Below are 16041 nucleotides of genomic sequence, written 5' to 3' on the forward strand. Positions count from 1 at the left end.
TGTGCAGGCCCTCCCGGTTTAAGATTCGTCTTAGGACTAGGTCCCCAACCCGGAGCTCCCTACTGCGCACGAACCGTTGGTGATAGAGCCGGAGCGCTTGGTTGTACCGTGCGTTTCGGACTGCTGCTCGCCATCTGCGCTCGTCGACGAGGTCCACGTCTTGGCGACGCTGCTGTTCCTGCAAATCCTCATCAAAAACCTGGACTCGCAGGGAGCCCATGGTGATCTCCGGGGGAAGGCACGCTTCGGCCCCGTAGACCAAGAAGAAAGGGGTTTCCCCTGTTGCCCGGCTGGGTGTGGTCCGGTTTCCCCAGAGCACATTCGGAAGCTCATCAATCCACCTTGCGCCATGTTTCTCAAGATCGCAGTAGGTCCGGATCTTGAGTCCTCTGAGGATCTCAGCATTAGCCCGCTCGACTTGGCCATTGCTACTGGGATGCGCCACTGAGGCGAAACAGAGCTGGATGCCAATGTCCTCGCAGTACTCCTGGAAGTATTGGCTCGTGAACTGAGTCCCATTGTCGGTGATGACCCGGTTTGGGACCCCGAACCGGCACACAATTGACTTGAGGAAAGCGGTTGCTGACGCCTTGGTGATGTTGACCACTGGAGTTGCCTCTGGCCACTTGGTGAATTTGTCAATGGAGACATAGAGGTACTGATACCCGCCGACGGCTCTAGGGAAAGGTCCCAAGATATCCAACCCCCACACGGCAAAGGGCCAAGAGGGAGGAATCATCTGCAGCGCCTGAGCTGGAGTGTGTATCTGCTTTGCATGGAACTGACACGCTTTGCAGGACCTTACCAACTCAGTTGCATCCTGGAGCGCTGGAGCGCTGTCGGCCAGTAAAAGCCATGCCGGAAGGCTTTACCGACCAGCGTGCGGGATGAAGAATGACTTCCGCACTCGCCTCCATGGATCTCCGCGAGCAAGTCGCGGCCCTCTTCCTGGGTAATTCACCGCATGAGGATGCCGTTGGCGCAACGGCGGTAGAGATCCCCTTCTACCACTGTGTATCGCTTAGCCATCCGGACTATGCGCTCAGCAGATGCTTGGTCTTCAGGAAGGAAATTATCTTTCAGGTAGTCCCGGACCTTAGAGATCCATGCATCGGGACCTTCCTGAGAATTTGGGCGTGGCTCCCTGTGGCCTTCGGGACCCTCGAGGGAGCACACGACCCTTAGCGGGATCCACGGATGGAGCGCCGTCGGGACCGCTAGTTTCGTGGTGCTAGTCCGACCCCTTTCGCCCAGGTCGGCAGGCTGGGTGGAAGGCTTCAGTAGACGTCTCTGGAAGACGCCCTCAGGCACGGGTGCCTGAGTCGATGCGCTCGCGGAGAGTGCATCAGCTGCTGAGTTGCCCTCGCGTGGAACATGTTGCAGTTTCAACACATCGAAGTCCCTCTCCAGCCTCTTCACGTGAATGAGGTAGGCTGCAAGCTGGGGATTGTTACAGCAACAATCCCCCCGGACTTGCCTGATGACGAGTTGGGAGTCCCCTTTGACCAGGAGCTCCCGGACCCCCAGGGACAGAGCCGCCGTGAGTCCAAATATCAAGGCCTCATACTCCGCCATGTTGTTGGTGGCCTCAAAGTCGAGGTGCACCATGTACTTCAACTGCTCACCACGTGGGTCGATGAGGACCACGCCAGCCCCCGCTCTCTTGCTGCGGGCGGACCCATCGAAGAAGAGTGTCCAGTGAGGTCCGGTGAACACTGGAGCCCTGACCTCCTGACGTGGGGGGTCCGAGTCATCTCTCGGACCCCCAGGGACACTTGGCGCTGGTGTCCACTCCGCGACGAAGTCAGCGAGGACCTGACTCTTAACGGCATGGCGTGGTTGGAAGTCGAGCTGGAATCCAGCGAGCTTAGCTGCCCACTTGGCGATGTTGCCCGTGGCGTTGGAATTGTGGAGGATGGCCCTCAATGGGTAGGAGGTGACCACCACAATCTTGTGGGACTGAAAGTAGTGGCGGAGTTTCCTGGATGCAACGAGTGTGGCATAAAGAAGTTTATGCGTCTCAGGATACCTGGCCTTTGTCTCATGAAGGACCTCACTAACGTAGTAGACCGGCTTCTGGACGGTCCTGACTCTGCCAGCCGGAGCGGATCCTTCTGCTTGAGCTGGGGACCCGTCGGACCCCATGTTGCTTGGTGCTTCCTCGGGTCGGGACCCGGCCGGACCCTCCAAAGTAGGGCTGGTTGCTGGCGTGGTGGAGGCCGGACCTCCTTCTCCTGCAGGGGGGTCCGTGGAGGCCCCCTGTGGGAGACGCTCGGACCTCTCTGTGACCAGCACCATGCTGATCACTTCAGCCGTCACTTCGGTGCGACCAGGACCGGCAAGGAGGTGAGGTACTGCTTCATCTCCTGGAAGGCACGCTCTGCCTCTTCAGTCCATGCAAATGGAGCGGACCCCCTCATCAATTTGAAGAAGGGAAGCGCCCTCTCCGCCAGCCTCGAGATGAAGCGGCTGAGGGCTGCAAGGGACCCCGTCAACCTTTGGACATCCTTGAGACGCGCAGGGGGACTCATTGCCTCGATCGCCCGGACCTTATCCGGGTTGGCCTCGATCCCCCGGTGGGAGACCAGGAAGCCAAGGAGCTTTCCCGCCGACACGCCGAAGACGCATTTCTCGGGATTAAGCTTGGTGGAGGTCGCTCGTAACTTGTCGAAGACTTGAGCTAAATTTTTCAGGAGAGAATTTGATTCTCTAGTCTTGACAACGATGTCATCAACATACACCTCAACTATTTCTCTAACCAAATCACCTAAAGTTATGTTCATTGCACGAGCAAAGGTGGGTAGAGCATTAAGCAATCCATAAGGCATAACTATATAACAATAAAGACCATCCACTGTTACAAAAGCTGTATGCTTCCTATCATCCTCAGCCATTTTGATTTGGTGAAAACCTGAATAGGCATCTATGAAGGACAGCAAATCACGTCCGGAGGTGGAGTCTACAATTTGGTCTATACGCGGAAGTGGATATGGGTCTTTTGGACATGCCTTATTAAGATTGGTGTATTTGATGCACATCCGAAGCTTTCCTTTTGCCTTCGAGACCATGACCGGGTTGGCCAACCACACTGGGTGGTAGACCTCCTCAATGAAGCCAGCCTGTAGCAGCTTGCGGACCTCTTCACGGATGAAGTTTTGCCGCTCGATGGACTGCTTGCGTGGCTTCTGCCGGACCGTCCTGGCATCAGGGTGGATCCCGGGCATCTATGACGGTTCCCAGGCGAACACGTCGACATTTGCCCGGAGGAAGGCGATGAGCGCGCTTTCCTATTTCTCTCCCAGATTCCCACCGATGCGGGTGGTCTGGGAGGTCTCCGCTCCGACCTGGACGGTCTTCACGGGTACATCGTCCGTGTCGGACGGACGGACCTTTGGTGCCTTGGCTAGAGCCTTGGCACGCGAGGTGGAGAGGTCGGACCTCTGGGCGCCAGCTGCAGGGGCAAGCCCTGTTGCCAGCGCATGGAGCTTCTCGACCGCCACGACGGCAGCGGCCCGGTCGCTCTGGACAGTGAGGACGCCTGCCGGAGAAGGCATCTTCAGGATCAGGTACCCGTAATGGGCAATGGCCATGAACCGGTACAGAGCCGGTCTGCCAATGATGGCGTTGAAGGGGAGGTTAACCTCCGCAACCTCGAACTGCACGTTCTCGGTATGGAAGTTGTCCTCCGTGCCAAATGTAATCGGTAGGGTGATGGTCCCCATCGGGTACACTGGGTCCGGGCCCACTCCGGAGAATAGGCGCGAAGGAGTTAGCATGGACTCCGGGATCTGCAGGTGCTTGAACGCTGCATAGCTGATGACGCTGAGGCCTGCTCCTCCATCGATCCGCACGTGGTGGAGGCAGACGTTGGCGATGGTGGGTACCGTGACAAGCGGCAGCACACCAACACCCGCCATGTTCTCCGGGCAGTCCGACGGCCCGAAGGAGATGGTGGTTTTCTTTCACCGCTAGTGGGGCGCCGCCTTCGGCGTCGCCGGCTTCACCGAGAGGACCTCTCGGCGAAGGGTCTTGACGTCCCGCCGGGAGACGAGTTCCAAGCTGCCGCCGTACATCATGTACAGCTTCTTGCGGCGTTCGTCACCATCGGACTTGGAGTCGGACTGGTGGAAGAGACCCTTAAGGTCCTTGTTGGGGGTTTGGTACCCCAACTCCCTCTCCGCGGTGGCCGCATCGGCGTCGGAGACCTTCTCCTTGCCGGACCGCCTCGGAGGGGAAGAGCCTTCCCTAGAGGCTTGGTCGCTCCTCTTGCTGAGGCACTCCGCGAGCTTCTGGATCTCGCGGCACTCGGTGGCGCTGTGGCGAGCCCCAGGGTGAACAGGGCACGACCCGGGGTCGGTGCGCTGTTGCCGTGGGCGCTTGCCGCGGGGGGTTCTGGCCCCCGGTCGTTGCTGCGGCAACGGCCGGACCCCCGATCCATGACTTGTCAAAGCCACGGCTCTTCTTGTTCTTCTTCTTGCCGCTGCCAGGGGCAACGACACTGGGCCCACTCGTCTGAGCTGGACCTGCCTGGGTTGCAGAGTGCCATGCACGGCCTTCTGCTGCCCTGGCGCATTTGTCCGCCAAAGCGAACAAGGTGGTGACGGTTTCCACCTGGTGGGTCGCCAGCTTTTCCAGCATCTTCTCATCACGGACCCCCTATCGGAAAGCCGTGATAATAGACGCGTCGGAGATACGCGGAATCGTTCCACGTACCTTGGTGAAGCGGGAGATGAAGGCCCGGAGGGTTTCTCCGGGTTGCTACCTCACAGCGTGGAGGTGGGCCTCCACACCGTGCTGCTGATACGCACTGGCAAAGTTTGCCGTGAACTGTGCGCACAGCTCCCCCCAGGATTGGATGGATCCCGGAGTAAGGTTCATGAGCCAGGTCCGGGCTGGTCCGGTCAAGGCTACATGAAAGTAACTTGCCATGACGGCGTCGTTACCTCCAGCCGCCGTGATGGCGGTGATGTAGACCTACAGGAATTCTGATGGGTTAGAGGACCCATCATACTTTTCCGGCAGGTGTGGCCAAAACTTGGATGGCCAGGCGACCGCACGAAGGTGATCTGCGAGAACGGCGCACCTCGGACACCAGTGCCTGGATAGGTCCCTGCGGGGCCGGAACCACCGCAGCGAATTCGGCATCGAGGTCGCGACCCTCGATACTGAGCCGGCGACCACGCGCCCGCTCGATGGAGACACGGGCGTCCTCTCCCGCACATCTGCGGTTGAGCTCTGTCCGGAGGTCCTCGGTTCGTGCACTCCTCACTGATGGTGAGTGCACAGAACTGGATGCGCCGCCCTAACGACGGCGTTGCCTGGAGGTAGATCCCCCCGCTGAACATGGGGAAGTCTGTGCCAGGTTGAGGAGGCGGTCGACGTCGTCACGCCATTGCCTCTGGGCGTCAGGCGAGGCCGCCTCACCAGGGGGTTGCGAAGCAACACCCTGGCTGCCATGAGCAGCCCATTCGGTGCGGGCACCGATTGGGCCACAGAGGCCCGCACCGCAGCGCGTTGCGGTGCTACCCGCACCGCCCTGGACGTTGGACGACGGAAAACATGTGGCGTCGTGGACGCCACTTCCTCGTCCAACAGGAGGTCGTGGTGACCATCTTCCTGCGCCATTGAGGTCGTGAAGGTCGACCGAGCGCTAACCAAACCTAAGCCCCCTACCTGGCGCGCCAAATGTCGGAGGAAATCTCCAGCCGGGTGGTGGAAAGCACCCGCTTAATCCTAGTTAAGGATGGGTTTGGAGGGGACTTAGGAGCGCTTGATCGGTGGACAGATGAACGCAGGAAAGACGCGAGGATTTAGAGTGGTTCGGGCCGCCGGAGCGTAAAACCCTACGTCCACTTTTGTGTTGTATTGCCTGAGCCTTATGTGGAAACTAGCGTGAGCTTGTCTGGAACTTGTCCTCTAACGAGTGCACTCTCCCTTTTATAGTTCAAGGGAGGTGCTTACACTGTGCGGGACCCCGACAGATGGGCCCGGCCAACAGGCGCCTGTTCTATGAGAGATATGGAGATCTTCATCTCCAGCTCCTCTCCGTAGTCTTCTCAATCGAGAAGTTGTTGTGCATATCTACAGCCAGGATATGGCCGTGTGCAGCCTTGTCTTGTGCAGTGACCGCTGTCAGTGCTGCCCAACAGTGGAGCCGTGTTGCCACTGTTGGGTGAGAACCTGTCAGACGAAGGGGCAGTGCTGACCCGCCGCGCCGTTGCCTCCGCGCACACTGTAGCAGCGCACGCCTCGGCTCACCTGTTACAGGCCATCATCACGCCGTGCGCGGCGCTGTGACGGGACTGTACGCCGCCTGCGTATAGTAAACGGTGACACGACGCGATGCCTTGGAAACAGGCGGGCTTACCGTGGTGTCAGCCTACCTGCCCCGTGTGTCAGTGGCAGGCCACGCTTTTTGACTTGGGCGCGCCCGGCCCAACTACCGCATTAAATGCTGGTAGGTGGGCCGGAGACCCGCGAGGGGCCTCCGGCAATGGGTGCGTGGCAGGGCCAGCCCGGCTCCCACCGCGGGGGCGGCACGTGGTGGCACCGGACCCCTTTCCCGGGGGAAGGGGGTCCGGGCCCCCGAGGCCGGTTGGAGCGGCCAGGTCTGTGATGGTCCGGTCATCACACGTGGCGGCCCCGGACCTCCCTGGGGAGTCCGGGTCCGCGGGAGCTACCCGAGAGCTCTCCAGCTCCCTGGGCACGTGAAGGCTTCGGACCGAGAAGAGCACGGGGAGGGTCCGGAGACCATGGTCCCAGCTGTCAGGCCCGGGCCGTATGCCACGTCATCCAGAAGGCGAGGGGGAGATTAGGCATGGTGTGACGCTTAGGGCCTGGACACCCTAGCATGAGGTACCCCTGTCCGTATGTACCGACAAGATTGTTTCGGGAATCGGCTCTCTGTTGGTTTTTAGGCCTCTGTTTAGATTGCTATTCTGTTACCTTTCGTATCTGTTAGGCTAAATTACATGTAGCATGTTCCGGTTATGCGGTGAAAGTTTTAACCATCGTAGATTGGATTAGCTTACTAATTACAGAGCAAGTTTTATATTACCATCGGATATGTGCGCTTTGTTCAAATACTTAGATCTGATCTGATACTGGACACAATCGGCTCTTTACAGTTGATATCGGGAATCACCCGATGAGCCGATCATGGCTCGGACTAATGTTTACACATATCTATGCATGCAGGAAACTAACATAAATCACTTCTACACCTTCCTGATCAGGTACAAGGTCAGGTGGCACGTCTAGCAACCCAGACGCTAGGTCGTGTACCGGATCCTGGGCCATTGACCGAGGGACCGGGGCCCACCAGCAGTCCCGGGAGCCTCCCGGCTTCTCGTGTTGCCTGTCGCTGCTTGCCGATAGGTTTTGACCGACAACACCCCCCAACCTTCCCAGCTCCCGAGCCTCCCAACTAGGCAGTAGTAGCGCCGCGGCTTCCACGCCGGCCGCACGCCTCCTCTCGCCTCGGCCTTATCGTCGCGTGCCTCTCCGCGGTCCCGCCCGCCGCGTGCCTCTCTGCGGCCTTGTGACCGTGCCTCGCTGCGGCCCGAGCGCCGCATGACCGTGCGCCCATGCCACGCTCTAGCTACTCGATGGCCAACTGCCCCGCCCTACTGGGCCCCTTGCTTCCTGGATGTCGCGGTCATGGAGAGGCAGCAAGCCAGCAGGATGACTTGGAGGGGAAGAGGAAATATGAAAGACTGACGCGAAGCTCTGAATCGAGCTGGCTTGCGAGCTAAACGAGCCAGCTCGAGCTGGCAAACGAGTCGAGCTTAGCCAAGCCTAACTTCTAGCTCGCTTTGATAACAAATCGAGTCGAGTTAGCTCGTTATCTTAACGAGTTCGAGCTTAGCCGAGCCAGCTCGATATACAGCCTTAAATGGCTAGCAACGTTGACCGGTGATGAGGTAGGTTCTCATCATCATCTCATCGTCCCTCTCTCGATTGAGGCATGGCTTGGTTTATAGCTATGAAACCATTTTTTTTTGGACGTGCGAGGCAGGCGCGGCTGCTGTCGGGGAATAGAGGGTGCCGTGTCATCGGTTGGTGCCGGGGCTACACCATGGTGAGCTTTTCCTAGTGTTAGTGTGTTAAGATAAATTTTAAGAAACTTCCCTATATACTACTAAAAATTTTATTCCATCGAAATTTAGATCGTCCATTGTATACCATTCAAACTTTAACTCCATTCCTTACATGCCATTACCGTCACTGCGTAGTTACAAGTCATGAGATATTACCATGCTAGCCCCCGGCATTTCTCATTAGGCCACACATACAGGTTTCTTTCTTTTTCTCTCTCACTTACCGTGGGCCCCCACCTTTCTTCCACCTCTCGGCTCCCTCTGTTCTCACTTTCTCACATTTGCCTCGCTCTCTTCTCTTCCCTGCAATACATCCAAGATTCAGGGCAGGGCCGGGAGGGCCGACAGCTACAGCCAGTGCCAGCAGCAGCTTGGCGTACGGCACCGCACCCCGAACCTCCGGCAGCAGCCAATGGGGCGGCCGCCGCCAGCAGCACACGCCCAACGGCGCTGCTCTACTACAAGCTTGGAGCTACTGGTAGCTGCTTGCGTGCTTGGATTTGTTGGTTGTGGAGCTCGGATTGGAGAGGAGAATGCTGCTTGATTTGGGGAAGAAACTAGTAGAAAAATAGGGGGCACGAGCTGTTGCCTACGGATCGGAGGAGAACTGCTGTGCGTGCGTTAGAAGAGGGAATGGAGCTTGGAGGGGCGGGGGCGCGCGAGAATCGTCGCCTTTTGGCGTGCGTGCCAGCGAGAGTGCGGCTCGTCACGATAGGCACTCGCCGACTCGCTGGCTCGCTTAGCTGCCAGCCACCGCTGCTTTCCCCGCTCGCTCGGAGCGCCGGCGGCCGCGGCCCCTTCCCGCCGGGGAGGAGCATGCGCCGCCGCCGGCCCTCGCAAGAATTTGTCCACCTTGTTGTCGTTTGGAAAGCTACGAGCTTCTCGAGCGGGGGCAGGAGCCGTGACCCGGGCACCCGGAAGTGGAGCTCAGCCACCGTGCGGGGCCGCAGGTGCGCTCGCCGTTGGGGTAGCGGTCGGCGGGGCAGGGAGGGATGATTTTGGGAAGACAATGAGATGTGGTTCGAGATTGTGGATAAGGGGAGGGGTAAAAACGTCATGACGGAAGGAGACAGAGCAATTTTAACGGCGTTACGGTATGAATCTGAAAAAAAAACTAACGGTAATGGCATGGGCGGGAGTTAAATTTTTAATAGCACTGAACGAATGGTCTAAATTTTAGTGGTATATAAGGGATGAGTTAAATTTTCATAGCATACAAGAAATTTACTTAATTCTTCCACTAACTAAGCTCAAATTCACTATATAATCCTAACAAAATATATTAGTCCTATTGAGCAGTGCACATGGTTAATTTAGCGGTGGTTTCACTCCCACCGCCATGTGACATTTTCCTCTTCACCACCTCCTTGCTAGATGCCGGGTAGGGCATAGGCGGGTGGAGCTGAATACGAGGCGGAGCTGCGTCGATAAGAGCGAGAACAACAGTTTAGCCCGCTGTCGACTACAAGAGTTTGCTATATCATCTAAAGTTAATATTGTAGTCAACAAATATAATAGATTGGCTATTATGTTGGCTAAAAGTGTGTTGCGTAATTAATATTAGACCCACTTGCATACTCTCATTCTCTCACCTCAGTCTGGGAATTTGTGCTATAGCCAGTTAGAGCAGGTACAATAAGGCCTAGTCAGCTGGGTATAAGCCTTATTTTATTATATTTATGCTGAGGTGGAGGAGAGAAGAGAGAAGAGAGAGAAGGAGCTGGCTGTAGGATAGTAGCCAGCTCATAACTGGCTATAGCACAAATTTCCAGACTGAGGTGAGAAAATGAGAGTATGCAAGTGAATCTAATATTAATTACGCAACACTCTTTTAGCCAACATAATAGCCGATCTATTATATTTGTTGACTACAATATTAATTTTAGATGACATAGCAAACTCTTGTAGTCGGCAGCGGGCTAAACTATTGTTCTTGCTCTTATGATCTGGCTACTATCCTACAACCAGCTCCTTCTCTCTCTTCTCTCTTCTCTCCTCCACCTCAGCATAAATATAATAAAATAAAGCTTATAGCCAGCTGACTAGGCCTTATTGTACCTGCTCTAAGCAGCGGTCCGAGCTCCACCCGTGAATATCGGCATCCATGTAAAGAGTCCATTTAATTAGAGCACAACCAATAAATAGCTAACTTTATACATAGCAATTACAAACAATAATTAGTTCATTTTACACATGAATCGAGAAGCAAACACCTATGTAAAGTGCTCATGTAAAATAAATAAAAAATAGCTAAATTTAGGTTAAAAATTATAGATAAATTTTTAAGGAAATCAGCAGAGGAGTTCCTTACCCATTTTTTTATATATAAGGATGGATATGCACATAGGGGTTTACAAGGCTTTACACCAAAAAGAAGAAAAAAGATAAATATGAGAGACGACTTGGGGAAACTTCAATTTTATCAGCAATAACTGGTTTTGCCCAATGGGTAACCAACTGTAATTCTCTCACGAAAGTGGATCGCAGATAATTGCTAAGTTAATTTCCATAATTTTAGAATTGATGAAAAACAACATTAATAGATATTATTTTTTTAGAGTAGAAAATTATGAAAAATGTCACCATTTGATTTTTTAAATTTTAACTACAACTTGGCTATAGGAAACTGTCTCGTGCTATAGGCTAATTACTGCTAAAAAAGTATTTGCTAGTACAAGACATTAGATGATGATGTACAACAGCGAAGAAACAAATTCTTCCCCCGGCCCATTCCTTCGACCCCACGGCGGACTTCGTGTCAACTCCATGCAGGCATACTGTGGATGGGATGCGACCCTGACTCGTATGCGGTCCCGCAACAAAGTTGCAAAGCAGCGGTCACCACAGATAGTAGCATTCGAAGTTTGCGCGCGGTTTCTGGAGCTTTCAGGCCAGTGCACTACAGTATCTCTCACTCATTTTCTTGCCTTTTTCTGCATACCCAACTGAGAATTGGCCTCTGCTTGCTACCTTCGCCGGCCACTGTCAAAGTGTCCATGTCGGATGTCGCCGCGGCGTCGCATCGCACGAATGTCGTATACTCGTATGCTTCTTCTTCTTCTCCGCCGCCCGCGCGCGTTTTTTTTAGCACGTTCTTCCTTGTACGTGGTAACAATCAATTGATAGCTGGCTTGAGAAGGAAGTCTGTGACTTCTCCGTGGTCGCTGGCCAATCTACCCGGCGCCAGAAAGAGCCTCCCCCTCCGGCGCAAGTCAAGCACGAGACGAAACGCTCCCCGGCTTGCGCGCACCTGCCAAGAAACAGCCCCCCGTCCGACGTCGCTGTCGGTGCGGCACTACAAGTAGGCGCGCGCATCCCTCACCCTCGCTGCACTGCAACCCGGGCGAAAGACCAAGACGAACCCAGCAGCTTTACTTGGCTCCAAGCTAGATAGAGATTGCGAGAGATCAGAAAACAACAGGCCGAAACTAGCCAACATGGCGAACCTGTTCCTGAAGCAGGCGAAGCAGTACGTGGCGACGCGGCCGTCCTACCCGCCGGAGCTCTTCGACTTCATCGCTTGCAAGACGCCCCGCCGCGACCTCGCCTGGGACGTCGGCACCGGCAACGGCCAGGCTGCAGCATCGGTCAGTCAGCAGCTGCCTCCGATCTCTCTCCGATCCATTCAGTTTATGATTATTGGCTGGAGTACTTCTCGTTTTTCTTTTCTTTTTTAAAAGACCAATTGACTACTTCTTGTTAAAGCTGGTCAAAAGGGAAAACGAGTAAGATACTGATTGAGCGGTGGACTTTGCTTGGCACGTGCCAAAAGCTCATTTTCTTTTGTTTGACCACTGACCTGCTCGATCTCACCGTGCACGCGCAGCTGGCGAAGCTGTACAAGGCCGTGGTGGGCACGGACACGAGCGCGCAGCAGCTCGCCTACGCGCCGCCCCTCCCCAACGTGCGCTACGTGCACACCCCGGCTGACCTGCCGCTCGCCGGGATCCACGACGCCGTCGCGGCGCCGTGCTCCGTTGACCTCATCACCGTCGCGCAGGCCTTCCACTGGCTCGACCTCCCGAACTTCTACGCGCAGGCCCGCTCCGTGCTGCGCCCCGGGCGCGGGGTGCTCGCCGCCTGGTGTTACACCGAGCCGCGCGTCGGCGCCGCCGTCGACGCCGTGTTCTGGCGCCTCTACCACGGCTCGGAGCCGCACTGGGCGCCCAACCGCCGGATGGTCGACGACGAGTACCGCGGCGCCGACTTCCCCTTCGACCCCGTCGACGGCGAGGCGCACACGGGCCCCTTCGAGTTCTCCACGGAGCGCCGGATGGACCTGGAGGACTACCTCATGTACATCACGTCATGGTCGGCGTACCAGACGGCCAAGGACAGGGGCGTCGAGTTGCTCGACGAGGCGACGGTGCACGAGCTCGAGGCGGCGTGGGGCGGAGACGCGAAGGAGGTGAAGACGGTGACGTACCCAATCTTCCTCAGAATCGGCAAGGTGAGGGCCCAAGAATGAGATGCACGAAAGAACAAATTGACGATGGATACAATATCGGAGGAGGCGAGACTGCTAGGAATTTGTGCTGATAACCTTTCTATAGAAAGGTTTCTTTTTTATTGACTGTTGTACAACTTTTTGGTTCAGAATGTATTTGAAATAATTGTAATGCAGTTTTTTTAATTCAATTTATTATTCGGTGTATTAAAGATTATTTGTCAGAGTGTATTTTTCACCAATGTACTGTGACCACAGAGTATCCAAACTAACTAGTTAGTGTAAATTTGAGGCTGGCTATATTTTTTAAAGGCTTCCATATTTATTTTAATTCTAGCAATAGCTCTTAATTCTAAGTGGGCTTACTAGAGACCTTCTAAGAATGGAGGGTGGAGGAGGGGACTTAGAGGCATCCTCAAAACAGAGGGTTTAATGGAGAGTGTATTGGAGTGTATCTTTTTTAACACTCTAAATATGAGATAGAAGGCTAGAGGGTCTGCTGAAGTTGCTCTTAGCCTGCTTGATTGGAATTTTCACCGGTTCCACTGTCCGTTTGAGGCAAACTGTCAAGAAAAACAAGAGCGAACATGAGTTTTTCATTTTCTGCTGGTGCAGTCTGAGTAAATTAATTGGTCTTTGGATGGATCTGGCCACATTAGTTACTCAGTTGGCGGCTATAATTCTTTTACTTGAGAAATCTGTCCAATTTCCTGATTTCCAGTCTGCTAGCAGCTGCATCTATTTTTATTTCTTGACTTGCGGCGACGAGAGATGCTCCCTGAATGGAATTAGACTAACAGAGACGCACTGACCATCTTCACCTATAAGTCAAAAGTCTATTTTATCTTCTATACGAGTAGAGTGCACGTATCCAGGCACCTATTTTCAAGAAATCTAGTAAACAAGAATTCTATATTCATAGAAAATTTAGTAAATAAAAGTTTATTTCATGATATAGCAAAGATGTAGTACACTGTCACCTCCAATTTTACGGTCACCGTCAGTCTATGGATGAAAATGATGGTCGCAGGTAAATATATAGGATGGAAATGTATTTACAATTGATTGAAGCTTGATAAAGCATGTTTCCCCAAGTAGCTACGACTTTTCCCATCAGATTGTGGGCACAAAAATATCTGAATGGAAGAAAAAAAACATTCATTAAAAGAACTCGTGGATTTCATAAGTAAACATCTCCGAGGTATCAAGGTGGGACCAACGCAATCTGCACCCTCTAATTGTCTCTCAACTCAAAGCATATAGCCGACTCATCAACTTTCCTATTCATCTACTTTCTGCTCGTTCTCCTAAAGCTTGGCAGCGCTTTCTTTTTTTTAAAGGAAACTGGAGGAGTTTTACCCCATACTGATTATATATATATATATATATATATGTTGTCTATTTGATACCCAGCGAGATAAATAATAATCAGCACCACGGCGGCGCCGCCCCTTGCTCCGGTGAGCTAGAAAAAACTGCAAAGGCCTAAAAATAACGTAACCACCACAATCAATGCTCATAAATTTCACAACTTGTGACAGAACACACACCACAGATATAGTGAAAACTCCCATCTAAATGCGTAATTAGATGCAGAACCTTTTACAGTCCACGTTGCCCAATTGCTCATTTTGAATGGGGACAGTTTGAAACTTGGGATTTGGACCATAAATATCTCCCGCTGCAAAGGCAACCACAGCCTTTTCTCCCCTGATTCCCTCTCTCCCTCATTAATTGCCATCCCCTCTCTCGCTCACCACCGAAGGGCTCCGGTAAACTTGCCAGAGAGGCTCATTCCAGAGGCTCCGACGAACCTGCTGACTCACGACGCCGGATCCCCCACGCCCCCTGCCTCACTCGATGCTTCATCAAGCTGTCATTTGGGATGCTGCCACCGTCATCATCAGCTAGGCATAGCCACGATTCAGGTGTACTCCACCCGGTGGGGCTTGTCCACAACCGCCGCCACCTAGTCGGAGCCATTGGCCGTCCGCTCAACCTTGGCAGAAGCCAGGTGGCGCAATCGATGATTACGCGGCCGCACATTTATACCAGGTGAGTTCAACTACACCTACGTGCCTGTTCAACCCATAGCGGTCCTCTTCAGTTCTTAAGATGTAATCAACCGTTAATTAGAACAATCGTACAGTGCGCCCACGCAGAAACCACCCGATACATCTGGTCCATGGTAGAAACAACGTGTCCTTGTTTGCACACGTATACAGGATCCTTGCAGGGATGAAGATATGCAGGTTAGGTTCCCCCTTCTGCGCACGTTTAGGAATCTACTGTTAGATAACCTGCAAACCAGAAGGATTTAGGGGCAGGTGCATCCACGGGTGATTATTTCTTTCAATATTACCCCTCTTAATTTTAAACAATTTTGATAATTACTTCTATGAATATTACTCCTCTTAATTTTAAAACAATTTATGTAGTATTTTTATAATTTAGAGTAATATCTTTTTCCATATTCAGAAAGTATAATTTCACAATTAGAGTAGTATGTACTTCTGTTAGATAAGCTGCAAGCAAGAAGAATTCAGGGGCAGTTGCACGCATGGGGTTATTACTTCTTTGAATATTACTCCTCTCAATTTTAAAGAATTTTATGTAGTATTTTTTCATGTTTAGAGTAGTATTTTTGTTCATATTTCGAGCAATAATTTCACAATTTAGAGTAGTATGTGCTTCTGTTAGACAAGCCGCAGCTAGAAGGATTCAGGGGCAGATGCATGCACAGGGTGATTACTTCTTTGAATATTACTCCTCTTAATTGTAAACAAGTTTGATAATTAGTTTTTGAATCTTACTCCTCCTAGTTTTAAACGATTTACGTAGTATTTTTTCATAATTTCATAGTAGTATTTCTGTTTGTATTCAGGTAGTCATTTCACAATTTAGAGTAGTATATGCTTCACGAGTTAGAGTAGTATCTTTTACGATCTTCATATTCGATAATTTAAATAGTACAATAAATATTTATTGGTAATGCAGGCGGTTAGGAGAGGCATAGGGCTATCGCAGAGGCGCTCCTGAGAGCAATGCTAAATCGGAACATGTCGGACAATGAGCTTGTGCGACAGCATGACCATATGGTGGAGAATGTTGTGGCATTGCCTCTATGATTTTTGTATGATGGGTGATCAGCCTCATGTCACATGTTATTTTGAATGTTTTTAAACATAAACACGTCACATGTGTTTTTTAATATAAACATGAGTCTGATTCTTAGATTTTTTCTAATTTATTTGTTGGGGTTGTATTTCTGCAAGGGTTGTAGGTTTCCTCATGTCGTTAGAGCTACAGCATCAACTGGCAAATTCATGCATGTATCGTTGTTGTAAATGCAAATAGAAGTTTTTGTTACTTTTGTAATCATGCCTGTGTTTCTGCAAAAGTAATATGGATCCTCTCATGTGAGTGCTTTTAATGGCAAAACCTAATGCAGCAATAGAAATTTACTAACACACCAATCTAAGAACATCACAGATG

General features: G+C 52.4%; 1 protein-coding gene across 1 annotated transcript; it reads left to right on the forward strand.

Annotated features, from left to right (window-relative positions):
* The first annotated feature begins 11446 nt into the window (after positions 1-11446).
* Positions 11447-12770, forward strand: LOC112893900 (putative methyltransferase DDB_G0268948). Its single transcript, XM_025961426.1, has 2 exons — positions 11447-11686; positions 11926-12770. Exons 1-2 carry the CDS (start codon positions 11537-11539, stop codon positions 12565-12567), a joined length of 792 nt encoding a protein of 263 aa, XP_025817211.1. The 5' UTR covers positions 11447-11536; the 3' UTR covers positions 12568-12770.
* Positions 12771-16041: the final 3271 nt, after the last annotated feature.

The sequence above is a fragment of the Panicum hallii genome, chromosome 5, assembly GCF_002211085.1.
Source record: "Panicum hallii strain FIL2 chromosome 5, PHallii_v3.1, whole genome shotgun sequence".
Lineage (NCBI taxonomy): Eukaryota > Viridiplantae > Streptophyta > Magnoliopsida > Poales > Poaceae > Panicum > Panicum hallii.